The sequence below is a fragment of the Vicia villosa genome, linkage group LG4 (genome assembly GCF_029867415.1).
Source record: "Vicia villosa cultivar HV-30 ecotype Madison, WI linkage group LG4, Vvil1.0, whole genome shotgun sequence".
Lineage (NCBI taxonomy): Eukaryota > Viridiplantae > Streptophyta > Magnoliopsida > Fabales > Fabaceae > Vicia > Vicia villosa.
Window position 1 is genome coordinate 187,726,698 of NC_081183.1, and position 22,770 is coordinate 187,749,467.

Sequence of the window (22,770 nt, forward strand, 5' to 3'; positions counted from 1 at the left end):
TCATAAGGAAGGAGGTTGATAAATTTTTTTTTGTTAAAGTCAACACTCTAGATTATTAGTTGTTATTTTAAAATACCGAAATTTATAAATCCTTATATTTATTATTGTGTCAAGGGATTGAAATTTGTTTGAAAATTATTTCATGATTTTGATCGAGTTAGGAATATAGATTTTAGATTAGATAACAATTAAAATAAAATACAAATATGTATTTTGTCACTAATTTGGTTTTTTTTTAAGTAGATAATTTTAAGACTAATGTGACAATCTAATTTACTATTGTGTTATTTTAAATATTGAAATTTATAGAAGTGTTATTTTAAATATTAATGTTGCAATTATGATAATTATTTCATTATAATATTTAATACCTAATATTTTATCTAACTTTTATTTATTTATTATAGATCTAAGTGTGTCAAATTTTATAAAATTGAATTTTGGGGCTCTTGATATTTAGGGAAAGAACTATTTGACATAAGCTCTAGACGCTAAAATTCATTTAAGCGCAGAAGGTCACGACAATACTATTTTAGAAGGAAATAAATCATCTGGTCAACAAAAGGCAAAAGCCATGATATTCCTTTGTCGTCACCTTCATGATGATCTTAAAAATGAATACCTTACCGTAACTGATCCACATGTCCTATGGAAAAATTTGAAAGATAGATACGATCATCAAAAAATGATTATCCTACCAAAAGCTCGATATGATTGGATGTATTTACGTTTGTAGGATTTAAAAAGTGTAAGTGATTAAAATTATGCAATGTTTAGAATAACTTCTATGTAGAGAAAAAGTAATTGATGAAGATATGTTAGCAAAATATTTTCCACTTTACATGCATCCAATGTGCTCATGCAGAAACAATATCGAGAAAAAGTATTTAATAAATACTCTGACCTAATATCTTGTCTTTTTGTGGCTGAGCAAAATAATGAACTATTGATGAAAAATCATGAGGCTCGTCCCACTGGTACAACTCCATTCCCAAAAGTGAATGTGGCAAGGCACAATCACTATGGGGAAAAACATGGTTGTGGTCGTGCATGCACACGTGGTTGTAATTATGCTCATGGTCTTGGTTTTGATCGTTGTTACAATGGTAATCATAAGAACACATATTTGCACCATAAGTGAAAAAATATTGAAAAGAATGAAAAAGATGGTTAGAGTAGCAAAACAAATGAAAATACTTTTTATCGTTGTGGAGGAAAAAGTCATTGAAATCACACTTGTCTTACTCCAAAACACCTTATTGATTTTTTTATCAAAATTCACTCAAAAATAAAAAAGTAAGGATTGAGACTCACTTTGCTAATGACGATGATAATCAATATCACGGTAATATGGATGTTACCCATTTAGATATTGGTGACTTATTTGCTGATCTAGATGAAAAATTGACCACCTTATTGGAGATGGAAGTGTCAAGAAATAAAATTTATTGAAATTTTCTTTTTAGTTATTAATAAGTTTTCAAGGATGTTTTGAATTTTATTTTCTAATAATAATAAAGTGTGTTTTCTAAATTTACCTTGCCGATTGGTTGTCTGTGTAGAGATCGTAGAGACGATCAGATAGTGTGTTTAGAATGTGTCCACGACTCAATAGTTCATCTTCTTTTTGTTTCTTGTTTTCTATCGTTAGTTCCTCTGGATCATTGTCTTGTGGTCATGGAATTGGTGCCAATGCAAGATCCATGACATATTAGATCTTCAAGGCAGTCAAGAGGAAGATCATCTTGTCTTGCCAACCAGTAAATACTCTCCCATCGAAATGGTCCGACTTACATGGTCTTGTTTCATCACTTTGATACTTGAAACAAAAGTCGTAGTTGTTATTCTTTGAGTTACTATTAGACTGTCTGATAGTGATTCTAAGTTAAATGGATCAAGGTTAGAGTCATGCATATGAACACTTTTCTAATAGTATTTAAAACATTCTCAATTTTGTCTTAGAGTCTATACGCAAGAATACTCAAGATAATTCAGTCTATTTCATGTTTGCACAAGACAAATGAAAACTCGAATGTAAGGAGTAAAGAAATTTGAAATTAAGCAATGAAGATTAGAGTTCAAAATATGTGTTCTTTTCTGAATTGGAAATAGTCTATATATAGATTAAATGATGTTGTTTCATAAGATTGCGACTAGGGGTGGAAATAGGCTAGGCTATGCTTTAGAAGGCATGAGTCTGACCTACGATAAACTTACAAGGCCTGAGTCTGGCCTATGGCCTACTATAGGCTCTTTTTTCGGTATGACCTGACCTTTTTAAAAGTCTCGCCTGTCCTTATTTAAAAGCCAGTTTTCAATTAATCCATATTACTTAAGAAGCCTTATAGGTCGGTCTATATATGCATATATAGGCCAACCTATTTATCATTTTTTTTAATATATATATATATATATATATATATATATATATATATATATATGCTTATATAGGCCAACCTATTTAGCCGTTTTTCTAATATATATGCATATAAAGTCCAACATATTTAGACTATTTTTAATATATATGAAAATATAGGTCTACCTATAAGGCTTCATAGGTTTTTTTAATAGCCTAAGTCTGGCCTATTTAATTAAATAAGTCTGGCCTGGTCTGGTCTGGCCTTAAATAGGCTAGACTATAGGCCCCTATAGGCTGGTCTGACCTATTCTCGTCCCTAGTTGTGACCTTTGATAAAACACTCTTTCACTAAGTATTGCAAATCTTCCCACTAAGTATTGCAACTCTTTATTAAATATTACAACTATTCGAATTCACACTCTTTCACCGAGTATTGCAACACTTCTTGCTAAGTATTACACCTCTTCCTACATATTGAATGTTCACTTCCTCACTTGCAAGGCGTCAAGATTATTATTAGAACGCAACAATGATTATGTATTTAATTAATCTCTTCATTCATTAATAATTACAACATTTACAAAAAAAAAATTTACTATCCTTGATAGGAATGACAATGGACAAAGTTTAGGCAGAGTACTATAGTACCCGTCTCCATACCCGCATTTTTGAAAAAAATACTCATCCCGATCCAATACCCACGTGGGCATCAACCTTTGTACCAGTACCCATACCCTATGGATACATAAGTAGTCATACCCATCTCTGTTTACCTGCATTTCTAATAAAAAAAAAGATCAATTATAATTTATCATGTTATTTTAAATCTTTTTAACAACATTAAAAATATTTCAAGGATATTATTGTTGAGTTAATAAACAAACAAACATTTATATTAAAGTAAATGTGTGTTTAATAGTGATGTATTTAATAAAATTAATAAATTAACACGTGTACATAATAATAAAAATAAAAATATATATTGTGCGGGTATGAGACAGAATAGGTACTAAGATACTTGTACTTGTGCTCATACCCTCTTTTTTTAATGGGTACTTACCCGAACAGATATCCATATCTATTTTTACGGGTTTTTATCTACCCTACTTTTTAGAGTACCCACTAGAGTTAGATAAAATTGCCCTATTCCTTTAGAATCAGGGTGGAACATAACTGGATGGAACATGAAGCTTTACTGCAGTTAGACATCCCACAAACATATGGCTTTCTAATTAGTCAATTAGGTTGTGTATGTGAAATTCATGTCTTAACTTTTCATTCCAACAATTTTGAAAAGACTAGCTACTATATTTTTTGTATTTGGTAGAATGGGGATTAAAAAGAAGTAGGAGTACACGATAAAAATTTCCTGATTTGGTTGTTTGGCATAAATCCACATTTCCACTTGACTTAGTCGAAATAGAGCTTTTTAGGTCAAAGTCGTACAGGTTGATGCCAATACAGGTGGGGCTGCTTATATTGTGACTGCGACGACTATTTTTGTGTCCGTATACGGCTCATTAATTTATGCAGCAATATTATTATTCACCGACATACCATTTGCATCATCCACCATATTAAATACATTTATTAAAATTCAGATTTAAATCACGTGATAATATTTTTAAAAATTACGACACTTGGTTATTCGGTTTTGAATGGTGAACACAAAACCAAAGTCCAATTAGTATAGGTACGCAGATTAACTATACTTCTTTAACTCGTTCTCTTACTTTGAAGCAATGATGATATACTCTCACTTTACTTTAATTAGTGGTGTTCAAATTTGAGGATACTAGCTACTAGCTTGGTAGCCACACCCCACACACGCAAATTGCAAATTGCAAAAGCTGCATGCATGCGGCTCTCGCCCACTTTCTATTTCCTCTCAAACTTCGAATGGAAGAAACTCCCTTCCTCTAGGACCACACACACTTCATTGATATACTAGTATATTATTAGTGCAAAGTACAATCAATGAGTATTGATTAACAACTATATATATTACTAGTATGTAATTGTGGGATCTTTTATTTGTTGGTGTAAGTCTTAGATACCAATATTTTTAGTATTTGTATCGAATTATTTATTAATAATAAAAGGTATTTTTTTTTATTATGTTCGTTTTTCTAAAATAATAAAGTTTCTAGAATAGTTAGTCTATTTAATGAAATGTTAAGTGCGACTTAATCTTGAGATCCCATTAAACATAAGGACACTATTATTAAAGTATTCATAGTCGAGCTTTATTGTGAAGCGGGATAAGATTAAAGCATCAAGACTATTATGAAGATAGACTGATGATTACATCTCATGGATCATGAATAAGGAGTTATCAAGTCTTGACATAGGTATAAATATTAGGAGTAATATTTATACTGGATCGATCGACTATGAGAATACTACATAGAATATTATGCAAAGTGTCATAAGTTATTCTCATGGTGATAAGTGGTGTATACCACCCTTCGACCTGAAACCACTATGGATCCTAGATGTAGAGTCAAGTGCTTTATTACTGATCAAACATTGTCCGTAACTGGATGACCATAAAGAAAGTTGATGGATATTTTACAAAGCATGCTGAGGGACATGAGTGACCTAGATGGAATTTGCTCATTCTGCATAATAGGATAAATGTCTAAAGGCCCGATATTGAACTGGACAAGGATGACACAGTCTATGCCTTGTGTTCAATATAGACATAATGGCAAAAGAGTAATTATACACACAAGAATCATCATGGAAAGGTTTTTGTCAGATCACATGACATTTTTGTGACTTGGGTAGCAGTGATGTGTTGCTAGATATCGCTCACTGTTTATTATGTTAAATGTGTGATTTAATATAATTGACAACGTTACGAAAACCTACAGGGCCACACACATAAGGACAGGTTGATGAGAGACGGAGTAAATAAGGAACACCGTAAGGTACAATGTACTTAAGTGAATTCGGAATGTGGTAAGGTACCACGCGTTTAAGTGATATACAACTTAATTGGGCTTTTAGCTTGCAGGCTTAATTGGGTTTTTAACTTGTTGCCCACGCAAGTGGTTCTATAAATAGAACCCTTGTGCTGAAGCATCTCACTTGATGAAAATTCGGTCTAAGAAACCCTATACGTATTTTCTTCTCTCTCACTCAAAGCTTTCATTCGACCAGCTAACGCTGAGACTGAAGGGATATGTTCGTGTGGACTGAGTAGAGGCGTTGTTCTTTATCAACGCTCATGATCGATCCTTCGATTCGGCATCAAAGGTTTCAATCGCCACAAGAGGTAACGGTTCTATCACTAATCATGCTCATTCGTAAGGATCACTAAAGGAAAATTTTAATTTCTGCTGCGTTTTTGTGATACGATTTTCCTTCATTAATTACTAGCCATATAAATATTTAATGAAAGTTACATACTACTGGAATCAAAACTATACTTTTAAAAGTAAAAGAAAAAAAATTAAAAGAAACTATAATAACCAAAACCAAATACATATGTCCGATTATATGTGAGACACTTATTTAACACATGCTCGCATGCGCGCACACATATATAAAAGAAAGAGGATAATAAATTATAATTGAGCGTAACCGGTTAATGCTGCATGTGCCATTAACAGCGACGTTTGAGGGACTCACCTTAAGCCCTTCTTAAGAGGCTTGCCCCGTGTCTGCTTGTGGGATCCGTCAGCATCCCAATCAGGTGAATCATTCAAGCCCCTTTTATATCAAGGATGAAACCCTACTTATTAATCACTTCGCTCTTTCTAAGACCTCGTGCTTGAGGGATTGTGGACTATGATAATCTTATAGGATCAAAGAAGAAATCGTTTAAAAGACACAAGACGGGCGACATTACCAAGAGGGGCGAGTGCTCAAGGCTTTCCATGGGTCACCTGATCCTAATTGGCACTACAGGTGCCCGAATCATTCTCCGTGTTGGACCTGGGCCAGCTGCCCCAACTAATCCACATTTTCTGCAGCTTCCACTAACAAGGTACGTGGCTCGTGGAATCAGTCAAGAGATAATCGTCTTTCCCACAGTTGTCGGAAAAGTCTAGTCTTCCCACTTTCGTGTATTCACCTGAAACAGGGGGAATTGCTCCTTCTAAACTCTAATCCAAACCCAATAAAGTTTCTTATGTATACATCATCTTTATAATGGAAATGAGATACAATCTCTTACAAGAAAAATAGATACGAAATTTCTCACAACTCTAACTTTAAACACATCCAAATTCCATAAACTCTTAGACAATCCTACGTAACGAGAAGTTGTCCATCAACAAATTAAATATTATATATTAAATATAAAATAAAAGAAAAAAAAGTCAATGTAGTGCTAGACCTACCACCATAATATATACATAATATATACACATAACTCAGACTAGACCAATTTCAAATAAAAATATTTTTCATCAAATAAATTGACTCATTCCATATACTAATATTCAACTTATACTTCTTGCTTAAAACAACTAATATTTTCTATTTTTATTTGAACTAATAATATGGTTGGTCCATTGTCCACTCCTTTTAACACCCTTTACTTCTTCTTTTTTTGTTGCTTTGATTGAAAACTATGCTGCAAAGTGAAGCTTTAGATCACACGGACAGTTTGTTAAAAAGCCTTCACATGATTCATGATCTCCATCTTATCCTTGTCAACGATTGCGACTTCTTTTTCCACCTAATAATTATATCCAATCTTACCCTTACTCTTACATCAAAATCACATTCACATTCATATGCTATATATTTGCTCCACAAAAACCAATAATAATAAATATATTATATAAAAAGAAAAAAGAAATAGTTGGGTTATAATGCTACTACTAATTTTAATCAACAACTACCTATAGGTATGGGCATACATGACATTGCGTAGAAAATCATAATATTTTTAAGCATTAAAAAACATAATATGAATAATAATCAATAAAGTAATCCATATTTTTGACTTATCCTAAACCTATCTCATATCACTTATATTATACGAAAAGAAATATTTGAATAAATGGAAAGTTAGTGGTCAACATGACGCACAACAACTAGTTATTAAAAAAAGCTTCTTGTTATTATATATAATTATTTATAATAACAAGACCACAGAAATTTTTTATACATAATATTCCTCAAAAGCACCACCCAGTAAGCTTAAAAAATATGCCATATTTAGAAAGTATATTCATTATAATATTTTTAAAATGTTAAAGTAGAGACAATACCTTTCCTCATGCAGCTAAAGTTTTATAAAATCTCTCTTACTTAATAGATAAGCAAATTAAATATATTATATCATATACATAATTAAACAATACACTCTTTTCGATGAAAATATTTATGGAGAATTGTAAACTATACATAAAAAAAATTATAAATTAATAAATAAATAAATAACCCATGAGCCTTACTAGTTAATATTAATAATGACATACATAGTTTTATATTATATAAAATAAACAAAAATAAACTGTCAAGGGCAAATCTGTCCAAAAAAACAAAACACAAAACACTAATATAAATACACAAGTGTTCACATCTTCATGTCTTGTTTTTGCATATCATATTTTTGTCCATTTCTCATCTTCATCTTTTTTCTTCATCTTGCATGCTATTTTCCTTTTGACACCCCCCAAAACATGTCTTCAGAATTATCACACCATGATATCCAAGGTCTAACACAAGAAGAATTCAAAGAACTAGAACCAATCATTAAAAAATACCACATATTAGAACCAACCACAAACACATGCACATCGATCATAACCTACAAAATCGAAGCACCATCAAGCATAGTATGGCCATTCGTACGAAGCTTCGAGAATCCACAAAAATACAAACATTTCATCAAAGGTTGTAACATGAAAGGTGACGGAAACGTCGGTAGCATAAGAGAAGTCACCGTTGTTTCGGGTTTACCGGCCTCCACGAGCACCGAAAGGTTAGAGATTTTGGATGATGAGAAACATGTACTAAGTTTTAGAGTTGTTGGTGGCGAACATCGGCTTCAGAATTATCGATCGGTTACTTCGGTTAATGAGTTTGTTGACAACGAAGGTAAGGTTTATACTATTGTTGTGGAATCTTATATTGTTGATATTCCTCATGGGAACACAGAAGAAGATACCAAGATGTTTGTTGATACTGTTGTGAAGCTTAATCTTCAGAAACTTGGAGTTGTTGCTATGAGTTCATCTTCATCAGATTGCATGGAGAACAATATATAATTAATTAGTCCATAATGAATGTTTTTAGATGATTAATTAGGATCATCCATTATGAACTCTTGATGTTTGAGTTCATTAGTTATTTTACTTAATGCATGTTTCATTGTCTTTTTATTTTTTTTAATTAATATTTTTCTCATCATAAAATAATAATAATATTGATATGTAAGAGCATGTCTTAAATAGAGTCTGAGTTTTCTTGACGTGAAATGAGTCTTAAAATATTTAATAAGATTTGTTATTTTCGTTTTCGTTAAGTAATAAGCTGGGTTTGAGATTATGATGATGATGATTTTATGATAGATTTTGGTAGTGACGTATTTAAGTATATATACAAGTTGGTACTTATTTTTAGGCAATATAAATTGATATATATACTAGTACATTTGATTGTGACATATGACTTTTTTATTTTCTTTCCTCTAATATTTATCATATTGATATTATTCTATTCATTTGGACTATAGAAAACTTTGAATTTAAAATTGGTTAATTTTGGATCTAGTTGTTTAAGATTGTGTCAATGGGGTAGATGGTGGTTGAGTTAAATTAGAGGCATTTTTTTGTGGCTATAAAAAATTGTGAAACCCCAAATTCAAGGGCAATTGGAGAAAAAGGTGAGAAAGTCTCGTGATGACTTTGTGAACAAGTTGAGAAACATGTGAGTTGGGAGTAAGAAAATGTATGGCTGAAAAAGTTCAGAAGTGTGGTATATTGGGACTTGAGCAACATAAAATGAGTGTTATGTTCTTTTTTGTGTTAACCAATATAGTTTAATGCTATTTCAAAGGCGGCAAGAAGCAACATGACAGTTGGTGGATTGTATTTTCCTTTTGTATCATAAAATACAGCTAGGATAATAGTTGGTAGTGGAGGTTTCAATTCACAATTCATCACTTTTCTATATTTAAGTTTTAAAAAAAACAAAGAGACACTTCATAAATGACTTATAGAGAATGAGCTAGGATAATTGTTGGAGTGGAGGTTTCAAATCACAATTAATCACTTTTCTATATTTAAGTTTAAAAAAAAACAAAGAGACACTTCATAAATGACTTATAGAGAATGAATTCATCCGATGAGTCAACTTAAAATTGGTAATTGGTATTTAAGATATTTGATTGCAGAAATGTAGATTCAAATTTTGACCATAAATTAATTAATAAAAAATAGATAGATTTAAATGCGCCACATCTCATTTTGTTATAAGCGACTAAATTTATTTATTTTTAAAGAATTTTTTTTCTAATATTACATTGTTCGGTTATAAACTAGAAATGAAAGATGAGGAGTTGGAGTTGTATTTTACTGCGGTAGAGCAGTACTTCCAATGCAAAAGAGAGTGATGGACCTACGAGGTTAGCACTTCAATGCTTAAATCACTAATAGACATCATATTGAATCGGACAATGATTGATGTGTTGGAGAGCGAAATTATTTACTTCTTGTTAGAACAAAGATCAACTTGCTATATGTGTCTTTTAACACGAGATTTTCTCTTGGGTCTTTTGCTATGGATCTTGCGAACGACCCATTACAATTGCCCCCAAGCCCTTGTTTCAATTATGTAGAATGAGGGATTGCCCTTTGCGTGTCCCAATGTCTGATGGTAATGATGTCATCTATGTCCTAGGATACTTAAGTACTCTCAATAGTTTCCAATGAAATCTCAATCGTTGGTGGCGTAATTTACACTTCCCAATGTGGTAAATCGCATGTTTAGTGTTGTGGAAATGCATATAAAAATGTTTATGGATTACAAATCTTCTCTCTTTTCCACTACTTGTGGCTTTTAGAAATTTCTCTTCTTTGTTTATGATTTCTTCCATTGTTTCCAACTTTCTTGCACATGTCTTCATCATTAACTCGTTTCCGCCCTCATTTATGCGCGCGATTCCTTAATTTTGTCTTTGTTAAGGAAACACTCAAATCTCTCTTTTTCTTTCCATTTTTATTTCCTTATTAGGATTTATGGTGAATAGGGGCATATGATTTAATTGGGTAAATTATTATTGATTGGTGGTTTATTTATGGTGTATTTTAGAAGGAACACCAGACTTAGCTTTAAACTTGCCTCACATTGCTATTTATATTCACTTCTTTCACGTGTTAATAGGATCCCTTACGATGGAGGATCTCCAACTTAAAGTTCAAAAGACCATAGAGGATAACTCATCAGTGTGGGTGGGCCAAGAGATGTTGGATGCCCTTTCTTTCTTTACTGGTGAGGGTGGTTTACATCATGTCTTCACGACACTGAGACCTTCTGAAGATTGAGGGGGTGATTCCCCCTGGAGAAGACAATAGGATCTGTAACAAATACGACGAGTGAGTTATTCCTCTTCATGAATGCTTATTATCTTTGATAGGTTTTTGCCTTGCCTTCAACGATTTTGAGGTCGACGTATTTAATCATTTATTAATCGCCTCTTCACAATTGCATCCAATGAGTTAGGCATACATCAAGGTCTTCCAGTAATGATGTGAATATAATTAGGGTGCGTCGACCACACCTCTCGTCTTATATATCTTTAAATCTCAATGCATGTTGTTTCGACACAAAGCCAAGGTTTAATATCTCTCGAAAAGTGTACCAAGATGTTCAAGGTCTAAACGGAGAGTGTGAAACATTTCAAAGATCAATAATTCCTGTTTAATCCCCTCAACAAGAACAACTACGAAAAAACCCCTTTACCTCGTCTTATATATCTTTAAATCTCAATGCATGTTGTTTCGACACAAAGCCAAGGTTTAATATCTCTCGAGAAGTGTACCAAGATGTTCAAGGTCTAAACGGAGAGTGTGAAACATTTCAAAGATCAATAATTCCTGTTTAATCCCCTCAACAAGAACAACTACGAAAAAACCCCCTTTACCTTGATAGGAGAAAGGGTTTTACCTTGATTTCATAGGCGAGGTAACGAAGGGCATCATGAAGACTTATCACTTTCCCCTTCAAGTATAGTTCAACCGAGGGGAAATTTGTATTGGTCATGAGTTCGATCTCCAGCAACAATATTTTTGTCTTTTTAAAACTAAAAAGCATGTGTCACTATACCTCTTTATTTCTATTAATATTTGAGGTGGAAGGTATGTATTTACCACAACTTGAATAAAAAACTAAAGGGAAAAACTTTTTTTTTGTTTATTATAATTTGTTTTAAAATTTTAATATGACATGTATTCTTTTTTTTAGACAGAACCTATATCCATATTTTTTATATAATCTATATATGCACTTCTATAATAGAACCAGGACATTGTATTTTATAACAAAACATAATCTAATAATATACACATAATACCAAATTACATTGTTTACAAAATTTATAACATAACTTAATATACACATATCCAAAATGGTACACAAAGAGAACATATATACATATTTGATAACAAATGCATAAGTGTAACAGGAAACGTATACACATCGTTTACAACAACCAATAGAAACTAGAGTTGTTGAAGTTCATAAAATGATAGGAAGGAATCAGCCCAATATGAACGAATTCACTTATATCTTCTTGTGGAAATCAGGTTGAGTCGTTAAACACCTATAATTTGAACAAAATTTAAATTAGCATAACCCTACAACAACAACATTGAAGATTCAATCTCCACAAAAATAACAACATGAACCTTTTACTAGCTAACAACAACAACATTAACTTAACAACTAACATAAATTAATTACATCCATATGGATAAAGTGAATATCTTAACCCATGAATCAGTAATGTCTTCGGATATAATATTCAACATATGTTTCATAACATAGTATTTCCACAAATATTCGTTGGGTTGTTTCCGCATCTACAAATAATTTTCATATAGTTATTAATACATACAAAACACAATTAATACATTAGCAAAAGTAAAATAATGTCAAAAAGCACAAGTAATACTTACTTTTGGGAAAAAGAACTTTGAGTTTTTATTTCTTACATTATGAGTAATTAAATTGTATCCCTCCATAACTCTACATGTTGGTAAGAATTAAACATGAATAAAAATTATTCAAAACTAAAGGGGAAACTTGAGTGTTACAAATAATATCACTTACACGCTCAAGATGTTGTTCATCATTGAATCAAGATTATAATGTGTCGAGCATAACATAATTACACTATTTTTCTTTGGACATATGATTATAAATTGAAATCACCTTGAAATATGTACTTACGTGCACCATAATTGTAGTACGGTTATATCTAACCAATTAGTACCCTACAAAATATCCAAAATAAAACTCTTTCCAATTATATAATATTTACTCGGTTCATGTTCTAATTTTATCACGATGGTGTCGTCCATCTTTATCAATTTTAGCATGTTATATAGTTAATGTATTATGGTGTCGATATTGTGTTGTGGGGAAGAATAACTTCCTTTCATACTTGAACCACTCAAAATAACTTTCTCGGTTATGTCTAAGTGATTTAAATATGGGTGAATGAGTACACCCATCGATTTCAATTGTTGCATCATAAAAACAACAACATAATACAATAATTTAAATACAGAAAGAACAACAACACATAACAAAAAAATTTAAACCAAACTTATACTTACCCCAATCACATCTCGGGTATATTTCTCCCACATCTTCCTCGTCAACTTCAGGATCAACCTCTCCTACTCCTCCTGATGCACCTTCTCCCGCTCCTCCTAGATCAACCACTCTCGCACCTCCTGGATAAACCTTTCACACTTCTCTTGACGCACCATCTCTCGTTCATCTTGAGTCACACTCTCGTGCACCTCCTAAATCAACTTTTCTCACTCATTTTCTAATGCTTCTTTTATCTTCTCATCCTCCCTTTGATCAACTAGCTCTTCAATTTATTTCTTGCACATTGCTTCCTTACTCTTTGGCAATGATCTAATAAATATTTGAAAGCTGATGCTTCTTCCAAGACCAAGGACACGCCTGTAACGGTGAAAATTGAGACTAAAGCCATTAATTTACTTAGCTCATTATTTTAGTGAAAGTAGCCACCGCGCTATATTGTTTCCAAAGGAAATGGGGAAAAAGAGAAATTAAACCCAAAGAAATTTTTAAAACAAATCTAATAAAACAAACAGAGATCTAAGGTTCGGGGGTTGGTTATGCAAAGGGAAGTTATTAGCACCCCTCACATCTACGACACTCTGTAGGAACCTCTTTGAAAATATATTATTGTTAATGTTATTATTAATTGTTTTTGTTTTGTGAAATAGAGTGGGATGGTGGGAAAAGAAGTTTTATTAAAAGTGTGTTCGCCAAGATATCGCATCTTGTGCCTACATACCCTTTAAGTGCAATAGGAAAGTCAGAGCATTTGTAGTTCCCCTTAAAAAGAAAATAAAGAAGCCAAGTGGAAAAATCTTTTTTGGGCGTTGAGCTTTACCAATACTCAACGGGTTTTTAAAATGTTAAGCTTTATCAATACTTAATAAGTTTTAAAAGGTGCAGAGCTTTAACAATACAAGGGAAGAGTGATTTAAAAGAGTGGTGGTTGAGCTTTAGCAATACAAAACCAAGGTTGATTTAAAAAAAGGTTGAGCTTTAATAATCCAAAACCATTTTTAAAACAAGGAGAAAGTGCTAAGCTTTAACAATATTAAACACAAAGTAAAAGAGTTGAAAAAAGAGAGTGATTACCTTGACAATTTTAGTCAATACCATTCTCATTCATTTGGATTTTTAGCAACATTTTAGGCAATTATTCATGGTGAATATCTCAAGTGATGTATGAGACATGACATTTATATCATGGATCCAGACAAAAGTGAGTTAAGATATCAATGTAAATAAACTCAAGTAAAGGTTTGATGAATAAAATGGATGACATACCTCAAGATCATTTCATGTATGTATAAATATGATGTGATGATGGATGAGTAAATATCTCATGGATGTGGGGTTAGTTGAACTAGCATACGATCAAGTCAAAAAGTATGAAAAAAGCTTCAAGTGCATTTTATCAATTCAAATGATTCAAGACTCATCATATTGAAAGCTAGCAACAAATTATTCAAGAATTTTTATTTGAAGACTATCATGGATCTTGATTAATAAAGGTACAAGCGTTCAATTATATTGGTAACTTAGTACTCAAAATATTTTATACATTTTAATCTCTAAAATTCTCAAATTATCATGCATAAAAATATTTGATTCAAATGCAAAAATAAAACTTTATAAAAAAAACTGTCAGCACTTTTTAAGTTAGATCTGGTTAACTGACTTAACAAAACTTGATGTTGTTTGAAATTTAAATAATTATTTGAAATTCAAAAAATATTCTGCACTTGTTAAGTCAGGTATCCGTTAAAACCGACTTAATAAGTCTTGTACGAATTTGAAAAAACATTAATTTTTTTAACACTTTTTTATGCACTTCTTCACGAACCCTTTTCATTTTAACTTGGTATTTGTTCATGATATTTTCCATAACTTCACCATGATTCATAAAGGAGTTATGTGTTAGAACAAGATTTGTTCTGATCAATATTCTTAGTTTTGATGATAACAAGGATATGAATTTTGTGTGAGATAATGTGGTACTCTAATCCATTGCAATTTCCCTTTCAGGAAATATATATAAAGAGTATGCACAAATCAGCGCTCAGAAGCTTTGACTCAGAAGGTTCAGCATGCAACATCAGAACATGGTCTGGCAAGACATCAGAAGATGATCAAGGCAGAATCAGAACATGGGTCTATGAAAGCATCAGAAGAACTTGAGATCAGAAGCAGAAGCACTGAAGTTCTCATGGTATCACGCTCAGAAGCACTTCAAGGTCAGAAGACAAGAAGATGCTATGCACCAAGCTGTTTGGCTCTGATGATATTCAAACGTTGTATACATAAACATCAGATCAGAAGAAAGTACAGGTGGCAGGCTACGCTGACTGACAAAAGGAACGTTGGAAGCTATTAAAGGCAACGTCAGTAGACACAGCGTGAACAAGGCTCGAGGTAGTTGACAAAAGCGTAAAACATTAAATGCAATGCTGTACGGAACACGCAAAGCATTAAATGCTCCCAACGGTCATCTTCTCAAGTGCCTATAAATATGAAGTTCTGATGAGAAGCAAGGTTACGAATCCTGAACAAACTTATTCTGAAAAACTTGCTGAAACGCTGTTCAAATCAAAAGCTCAGAAACTTCATCTTCATCAAAGCTCACTACATTGCTGTTGTAATATATTAATGAGATTAAGCTTAAACGTTAAGAGAAATATCACTGTTGTGATTATAGCTTTTTAGAAGCATTGTAAAACTCTTATTTGATTACATTAATTTGTAAGTAACTAGAGTGATCAAGTGTTGATCAGGATACTCTAGGAAGTCTTAGCTTGTGTCTAAGCAGTTGTAATTAGAGTGATCACGTGGTGGTCAGGATACTCTAAGAAAGTCTTAGCTTGTGTCTAAGCATTTGTTCCTGGAGTGATCAAGTTATGATCAGGATACTCTAGAAGACTTAGTCGTGGGCTAAGTGGAAAACCATTGTAATCTGTTGCGATTAGTGGATTAAATCCTCAGGTGAGGTAAATCACTCTGTGGGGGTGGACTGGAGTAGTTTAGTTAACAACGAACCAGGATAAAAATAACTGTGCAAATTGTTTTTATCGTTTGAGTTTTTAAGACTACACTTATTCAAACCCCCCCTTTCTAAGTGTTTTTCTATCCTTCAATTGGCATCAGAGCGCCGGTTCTAAGGTGCAAGCACTTAACCGTGTTTAGAAAAGATTCAGGAAGAGAAAAACGCTTCAGTTAAAGATGGCTGGTGAAACTCAAACAAATACATCTGCATCTACATCTGGCTCTGCTGAGCAATACAATGGTAACAATGGTTACACTAGACCACCAATATTCGATGGTGAAAACTTTGAATATTGGAAAGATAAACTGGAAAGTTACTTTCTTGGTCAGGATGCTGATCTATGGGATCTTCTGTTGGATGGTTACAAACATCCTGTTAAAGCTACTGGTGTAAGGCTCACGAGAAGCGAAATGACTGATGATCAAAAGAAAGATTTCAAAAATCATCACAAATGCAGGACTGTTTTGCTGAATGCTATCTCTCATGCTGAGTATGAGAAGATATCTAACAAGGAAACGGCCCATGACATATATGAGTCCTTGAAAATGACTCATGAAGGAAATGCTCAAGTCAAGGAGACTAAAGCTCTTGCTCTAATCCAGAAATATGAAGCCTTCAAGATGGAGGATGATGAAGACATTGAGAAGATGTTTTCAAGATTTCAAACTCTGACTGCTGGATTAAGAGTTCTGGACAAAGGCTACACCAAGGCTGATCATGTAAAGAAGATAATCAGAAGCTTGCCTAGAAGATGGGGTCCAATGGTAACAGCATTCAAGATTGCAAAGAATCTGAATGAAGTTTCTTTGGAAGAGCTTATCAGTGCCTTGAGAAGCCATGAAATAGAGCTGTATGCAAACGAGCCTCAGAAGAAAGGTAAGTCTATTGCATTAAAATCTAATGTTAAAAAATGCACTAACGCTTTTCAGGCTAGAGAAGAAGATCCTGAAGAATCAGAGTCTGAAGAAGAAGATGAACTGTCCATGATCTCCAGAAGGGTAAACCAACTCTGGAAGAGCAAGCAAAGGAAGTTCAGAAGCTTCAGAAGTTCAAAGAAATTTGAACGTGGAGAATCTTCTGGTGACAGAAGATCTGACAAGAAGAAGGCTGTCTGCTATGAGTGCAATGAGCCTGGACATTACAAGAACGAGTGTCCAAAACTTCAGAAGGAGAATCCCAAGAAGAAGTTTCATAAGAAGAAAGGTCTTATGGCAACATGGGATGATTCAGAATCAGAATCAGACTCTGAAGGAGAGCAAGCCAACTTCGCGCTGATGGCTACAGAAGATGATGGATCAGAATCTACATCAGAATCAGATTCTGAAGAGGTATTTTCTGAACTATCTAGAGAAGAGTTAGTTTCCAGTCTAACAGAGCTTCTTGAATTAAAAGCTCATCTTAGTATCAAATACAAAAAGCTGAAAAAGCAATTTGAATTTGAAACTAAGAAGCTTGAGTTGGAAAATTCTGAATTAAAAGAGAAAGTTTTAATATTATCCAATAATGTTGGATCTCCTTCTGATTCAGAAAAATCCACTCCCAGTCTGAACCATATTCTGAAAGAATATGATTTAAGTTTCAGGAAGTTCTTATCTAGAAGTATTGGCAGAAGTCAGCTAGCTTCCATGATATATGCTGTGTCTGGAAACAAAAGAGTTGGCATTGGTTTTGAGGGTGAAACTCCATACAAACTTGAACCTGTGGATGATATGAAAATCACATACAAGCCATTGTATGATCAGTTCAAGTATGGCCACTCACATGATATTAGGCACACATCACATGCACAAAGCTTTCACATAACACACACCAAGAAGCATGTGACACAACCTAAGAAATATCATGGAACTCAGAATAAGAATTATCATGTTGTTCCTCCTGTTAAATATTTTGCTAAACCCAAGTTCAATCAGAACTTGAGGAGAACTAACAAGAAAGGACCTAAGAAGATGTGGGTACCTAAGGAGAAGATAATTTCTGTTGCAGATATCCTTGGCGGAAAAGAGGACAAAAAGCAAAATGTCATGGTACCTGGACTTTGGGTGCTCGCGACACATGACGGGAAGAAGGTCTACATTCCAAGACCTGGTGCTTAAACCAGGTGGAGAAGTCAAGTTTGGAGGAGATCAGAAGGGCAAAATCATTGGCTCTGGAACCATAAGTCTTGGTAACTCTCCTTCCATAACTAATGTAGTTCTTGTAGAAGGATTAACGCATAACTTATTGTCCATAAGTCAATTAAGTGACAATGGTTATGATATAATCTTCAATCAAAAGTCTTGCAAGGCTGTAAGTCAGTAGGATGGCTCAATCCTATTTACAGGCAAGAGAAAGAACAACATTTATAAGATTGATCTTTCTGATCTTGAGAAGCAGAAGGTGACTTGTCTTATGTCTGTTTCTGAGGAGCAATGGGTCTGGCACAGAAGATTAGGTCATGCTAGTTTGAGAAAGATTTCTCAGATTAACAAACTAAATCTGGTCAGAGGACTCCCAAATCTGAAATACAAATCAGATGCTTTTTGTGAAGCATGTCAGAAGGGCAAGTTCTCCAGACCTGCATTCAAGTCTAAGAATGTTGTTTCTTCCTCAAGGCCGTTAGAACTCTTGCACATTGATCTGTTTGGCCCAGTCAAAACAGCATCTGTCAGAGGGAAGAAATATGGATTAGTCATCGTTGATGATTATAGCCGCTGGACATGGGTAAAGTTCTTGAAACACAAGGATGAGTCTCATTCAGTGTTCTTTGAATTCTGCACTCAGATCCAATCTGAGAAAGAGTGTAAAATCATAAAGGTCAGAAGTGATCATGGTGGCGAATTTGAGAACAGATTCTTTGAGGAGTTCTTCAAAGAAAATGGTATTGCCCATGATTTCTCTTGCCCTAGAACTCCACAGCAAAATGGAGTTGTAGAGCGAAAGAATAGGACTCTACAAGAAATGGCCAGAACCATGATCAATGAAACCAATATGGCTAAGCATTTCTGGGCAGAAGCAATAAACACTGCGTGTTATATTCAGAATAGAATCTCTATCATACCTATTCTAAATAAGACTCCTTATGAATTGTGGAAGAACAGAAAGCCCAACATTTCATATTTTCATCCTTTTGGATGTGTATGTTTTATTCTGAATACTAAAGATCATCTTGGTAAGTTTGATTCTAAAGCACAAAAGTGTTTCCTTCTTGGATATTCTGAACGCTCTAAAGGCTACAGAGTATACAATACTGAAACATTGATTGTAGAAGAATCAATCAATATCAGGTTTGATGATAAGCTTGGTCTTGAAAAACCAAAGCAGTTTGAGAATTTTGCAGATTTTGATATTGATATATCAGAAGTAGTAGAACCAAGAAGCAAAGCTGCAGAAGCTGGCAGTCTCAGAAGCAATGGATCAGAAGATCAAGTTGCTGCATCTTTAGAGAATCTCAGGATTTCTGAAGAACCAACAGTCAGAAGATCACCTAGACTTGCCTCAGCTCATTCAGAAGATGTGATCCTTGGGAAGAAAGATGATCCTATCAGAACAAGAGCATTCCTCAAGAACAATGCTGAATGTCAATTAGGTCTGGTTTCTCTGATCGAGCCAACTTCTGTTGATCAAGCTCTAGAAGATACAGACTGGATAATTGCCATGCAAGAAGAGTTAAATCAGTTTACAAGGAATGATGTTTGGGATCTTGTTCCAAGACCTAAAGGATTCAATATTATAGGAACAAAATGGGTTTTCAGAAACAAGCTGAGTGAGAAAGGAGAAGTGGTAAGAAACAAAGCCAGACTGGTTGCTCAAGGTTATAGTCAGCAAGAAGGGATTGACTACACAGAAACCTTTGCACCAGTGGCCAGGTTAGAATCTATTCGTCTATTAATTTCTTTTGCCACTCAACATAACATCACTCTTTATCAGATGGATGTCAAGAGTGCCTTCTTAAATGGTTATATAGATGAAGAAGTCTATGTCCATCAACCTCCTGGTTTTGAAGACTCCAAATCATGTTTTTAAATTAAAGAAATCATTATATGGATTGAAGCAAGCTCCTAGAGCTTGGTATGAACGTTTAAGTTCTTTCCTTCTAGAAAATGGTTTCACTAGAGGAAAAGTGGACACTACTCTCTTCTGTAAAACATTTAAAAAGGACATTTTAATTTGTCAAATATATGTCGATGATATTATTTTTGGAACATCTAATGCTACACTTGGAAAGGAGTTTGCTGAGTCTATGCAGGCTGAATTTGAAATGAGCATGATGGGAGAACTCAAGTATTTCCTTGGGATTCAAATCAACCAAACTTCTGATGGAACGTATGTTCATCAAACAAAGTATGTGAAAGAACTTCTGAAGAAGTTTAATCTTTCTGAAAGTAAAGAAGCCAAAACTCCTATGCATCCAACGTGTGTCCTAGGTAAGGATGAGGTAAGTAAGAAGGTAGATCAGAAGTTGTACAGAGGTATGATTGGATCTTTTCTATACCTAACTGCTTCTAGACCTGACATTCTCTTTAGTGTTTGTTTGTGTGCTAGATTCCAATCAGATCCGAGAGAATCTCATTTAACTGCGGTTAAGAGAATTCTAAGGTATCTGAAAGGTACTACTAATGTTGGTTTAGTTTACAGAAGATCCAAAGAATACAACTTAGTAGGATTCTGTGATGCTGACTATGCTGGAGATAGAATTGAAAGGAAAAGTACTTCTGGAAGTTATCAATTTCTTGGAAGTCATCTGATCTCATGGTACAGCAAGAAGCAAGCTACTATTGCCCTCTCAACAACAGAAGCAGAATATGTTGCTGCTGCTGGATGTAGCACACAAATGCTCTGGATGAGAAGTCAGCTAGAAGATTATCAGATATATGAGAGTAACATTCCTATTTTCTGTGATAATACTTCTGCTATATGTTTAGCTAAGAATCCTATCTTACATTCAAAAGCTAAACATATTGAGATTAAACATCATTTCATAAGGGACTGTGTTCAGAAGGGTGTTATATCTTTAAACTTTGTGGATACAGACCATCAATGGGCTGATATCTTTACAAAACCCCTGGCTGAAGATAGGTTTAAGTTCATTCTGAAGAATATCAGTATGGATGTATGCCCAGAATGAGAAGATGAGAAAATCTTATGTATGGCTATCTTCTGAAATGAGATTGGATTAATGTTTTATAAGAAGTTCTGATCTTAAATCAATTAGAAGTAGTGACTCGTTTATTACTAACGTTTCATTGTCTAAGTTGATTCAGAATATCTTCTATAGTAAATACAGCTGTATCTAGCTTTCCAGATGGTAACACGTGTCTATCCTATTTGGACAAGCATGCGTGCAGTTGAGGAGGCGCCTTTCATAGGTAACTGTTCTATCACTTCATTTGTCATAGTTTCTCTCTCCTCTTGTCACGTAACATTAAATGCCATTCATCATTTCTTTTATTTTCTTTTTCGTTTTTATATCCGTCAAACGTTTCCCTTCCCTAGAACGTTTCCTTCCCCACATTCCCTCTATTTATTTCTCCATTTCTTTGCATTCTTCAATCAATCTTTGCGCTCTCTCTCTCTCTCTTTCTCTCACTTTTCTATGAATATCTTTTGCGTAAACCCTAGTTCATTCTTCATCGATCTAGCGTTCATCATGAATCCTTCGCCTAGTTCCCTTCATCAAAACCTTAAACCAGTTGAAGAAACTAAGTCTCAAAAGTGGCTGATCTATTTGAATAGAACGGATGGAAGGGTTAATAGGTTACAGGATGAGAAACATATCTCGGGATGGCATTCCAAGTTTTTCTCAAGTCAGATATCTTCTTTGATGTTGTTATCAACATTTGTCCAAAGGAAGAAGACTTTCTTGAGATATTGGATGAAGTTAGGTTCCATAAGGACTTAACTTCTATGTTAAGGGAAAGCCCATCTGAGAATACGCTCTCTCCTGGTGACCTGTTCTCAGTTCCTCCCTTGTATTCATTTACTTCTTTCTCTGGGAACTTCTCAGGCATGCAGAGTTTCAAGACTTGATGACCAAGCAAGGGCAAGAACAACGCTGGGATTCATGATATGCTGGCTTAGATTAGGACTAGGCTAGGGTTGTAGTCTTTGTGTCCTTGTAGTTTTCTTTGCTTGTTGCACTTGTGTATCAGCATACATCTTTTGTAATCCTGTTTGGTTAATCAATGAAAAGCTTATTCTGCATAACTCTTGTACTTCTGCTTGTTTTTATCAATGATTATTTGTTTTCTTTCCATTTGTCCTGTGCTTACATCTGAATCTTTTACATTCTTTTTGATGTTATGACAAAAAGGGGGAGAAAAAGTGATAAATGATTTGATTTATATTAGCAGTTGCTAGGAAAAAAAAAGGCCCCGCATTACTAACAAAACTTGCAAAGTTCTATGTTTTAAGTTGTGCTGTTGCAGAAATTGAAGATTCTCTTTAAAGATCAACATAAGAAGCAACAAGATGAATCAAGCTCTTGGATTCTTGAAGCAAGCTGAGTGCTATGAAGCTTCAGAATCAGAAGCAAGAAGGAAGAATGTTCAGATATTCTGATGATAGAATATTATCGGAAACATTATGTCTAGTTGTTCTGATACATTCT

At 33.9% G+C, this 22,770-nt stretch overlaps 1 protein-coding gene across 1 annotated transcript; it reads left to right on the top strand.

Annotated features, from left to right (window-relative positions):
• Positions 1-7,897: 7,897 nt before the first annotated feature.
• LOC131600563 (abscisic acid receptor PYL2) lies at positions 7,898-8,796 on the top strand. Its single transcript, XM_058872708.1, has one exon. It carries the CDS (start codon positions 7,906-7,908, stop codon positions 8,587-8,589), a length of 684 nt encoding a protein of 227 aa, XP_058728691.1. The 5' UTR covers positions 7,898-7,905; the 3' UTR covers positions 8,590-8,796.
• Positions 8,797-22,770: the final 13,974 nt, after the last annotated feature.

Excerpts from the sequence above, each read along its gene's own strand:
- LOC131600563 (XM_058872708.1), top strand. The coding sequence starts at position 7,906 with ATGTCTTGTTTTTGCATATCATATTTTTGTCCATTTCTCATCTTCATC.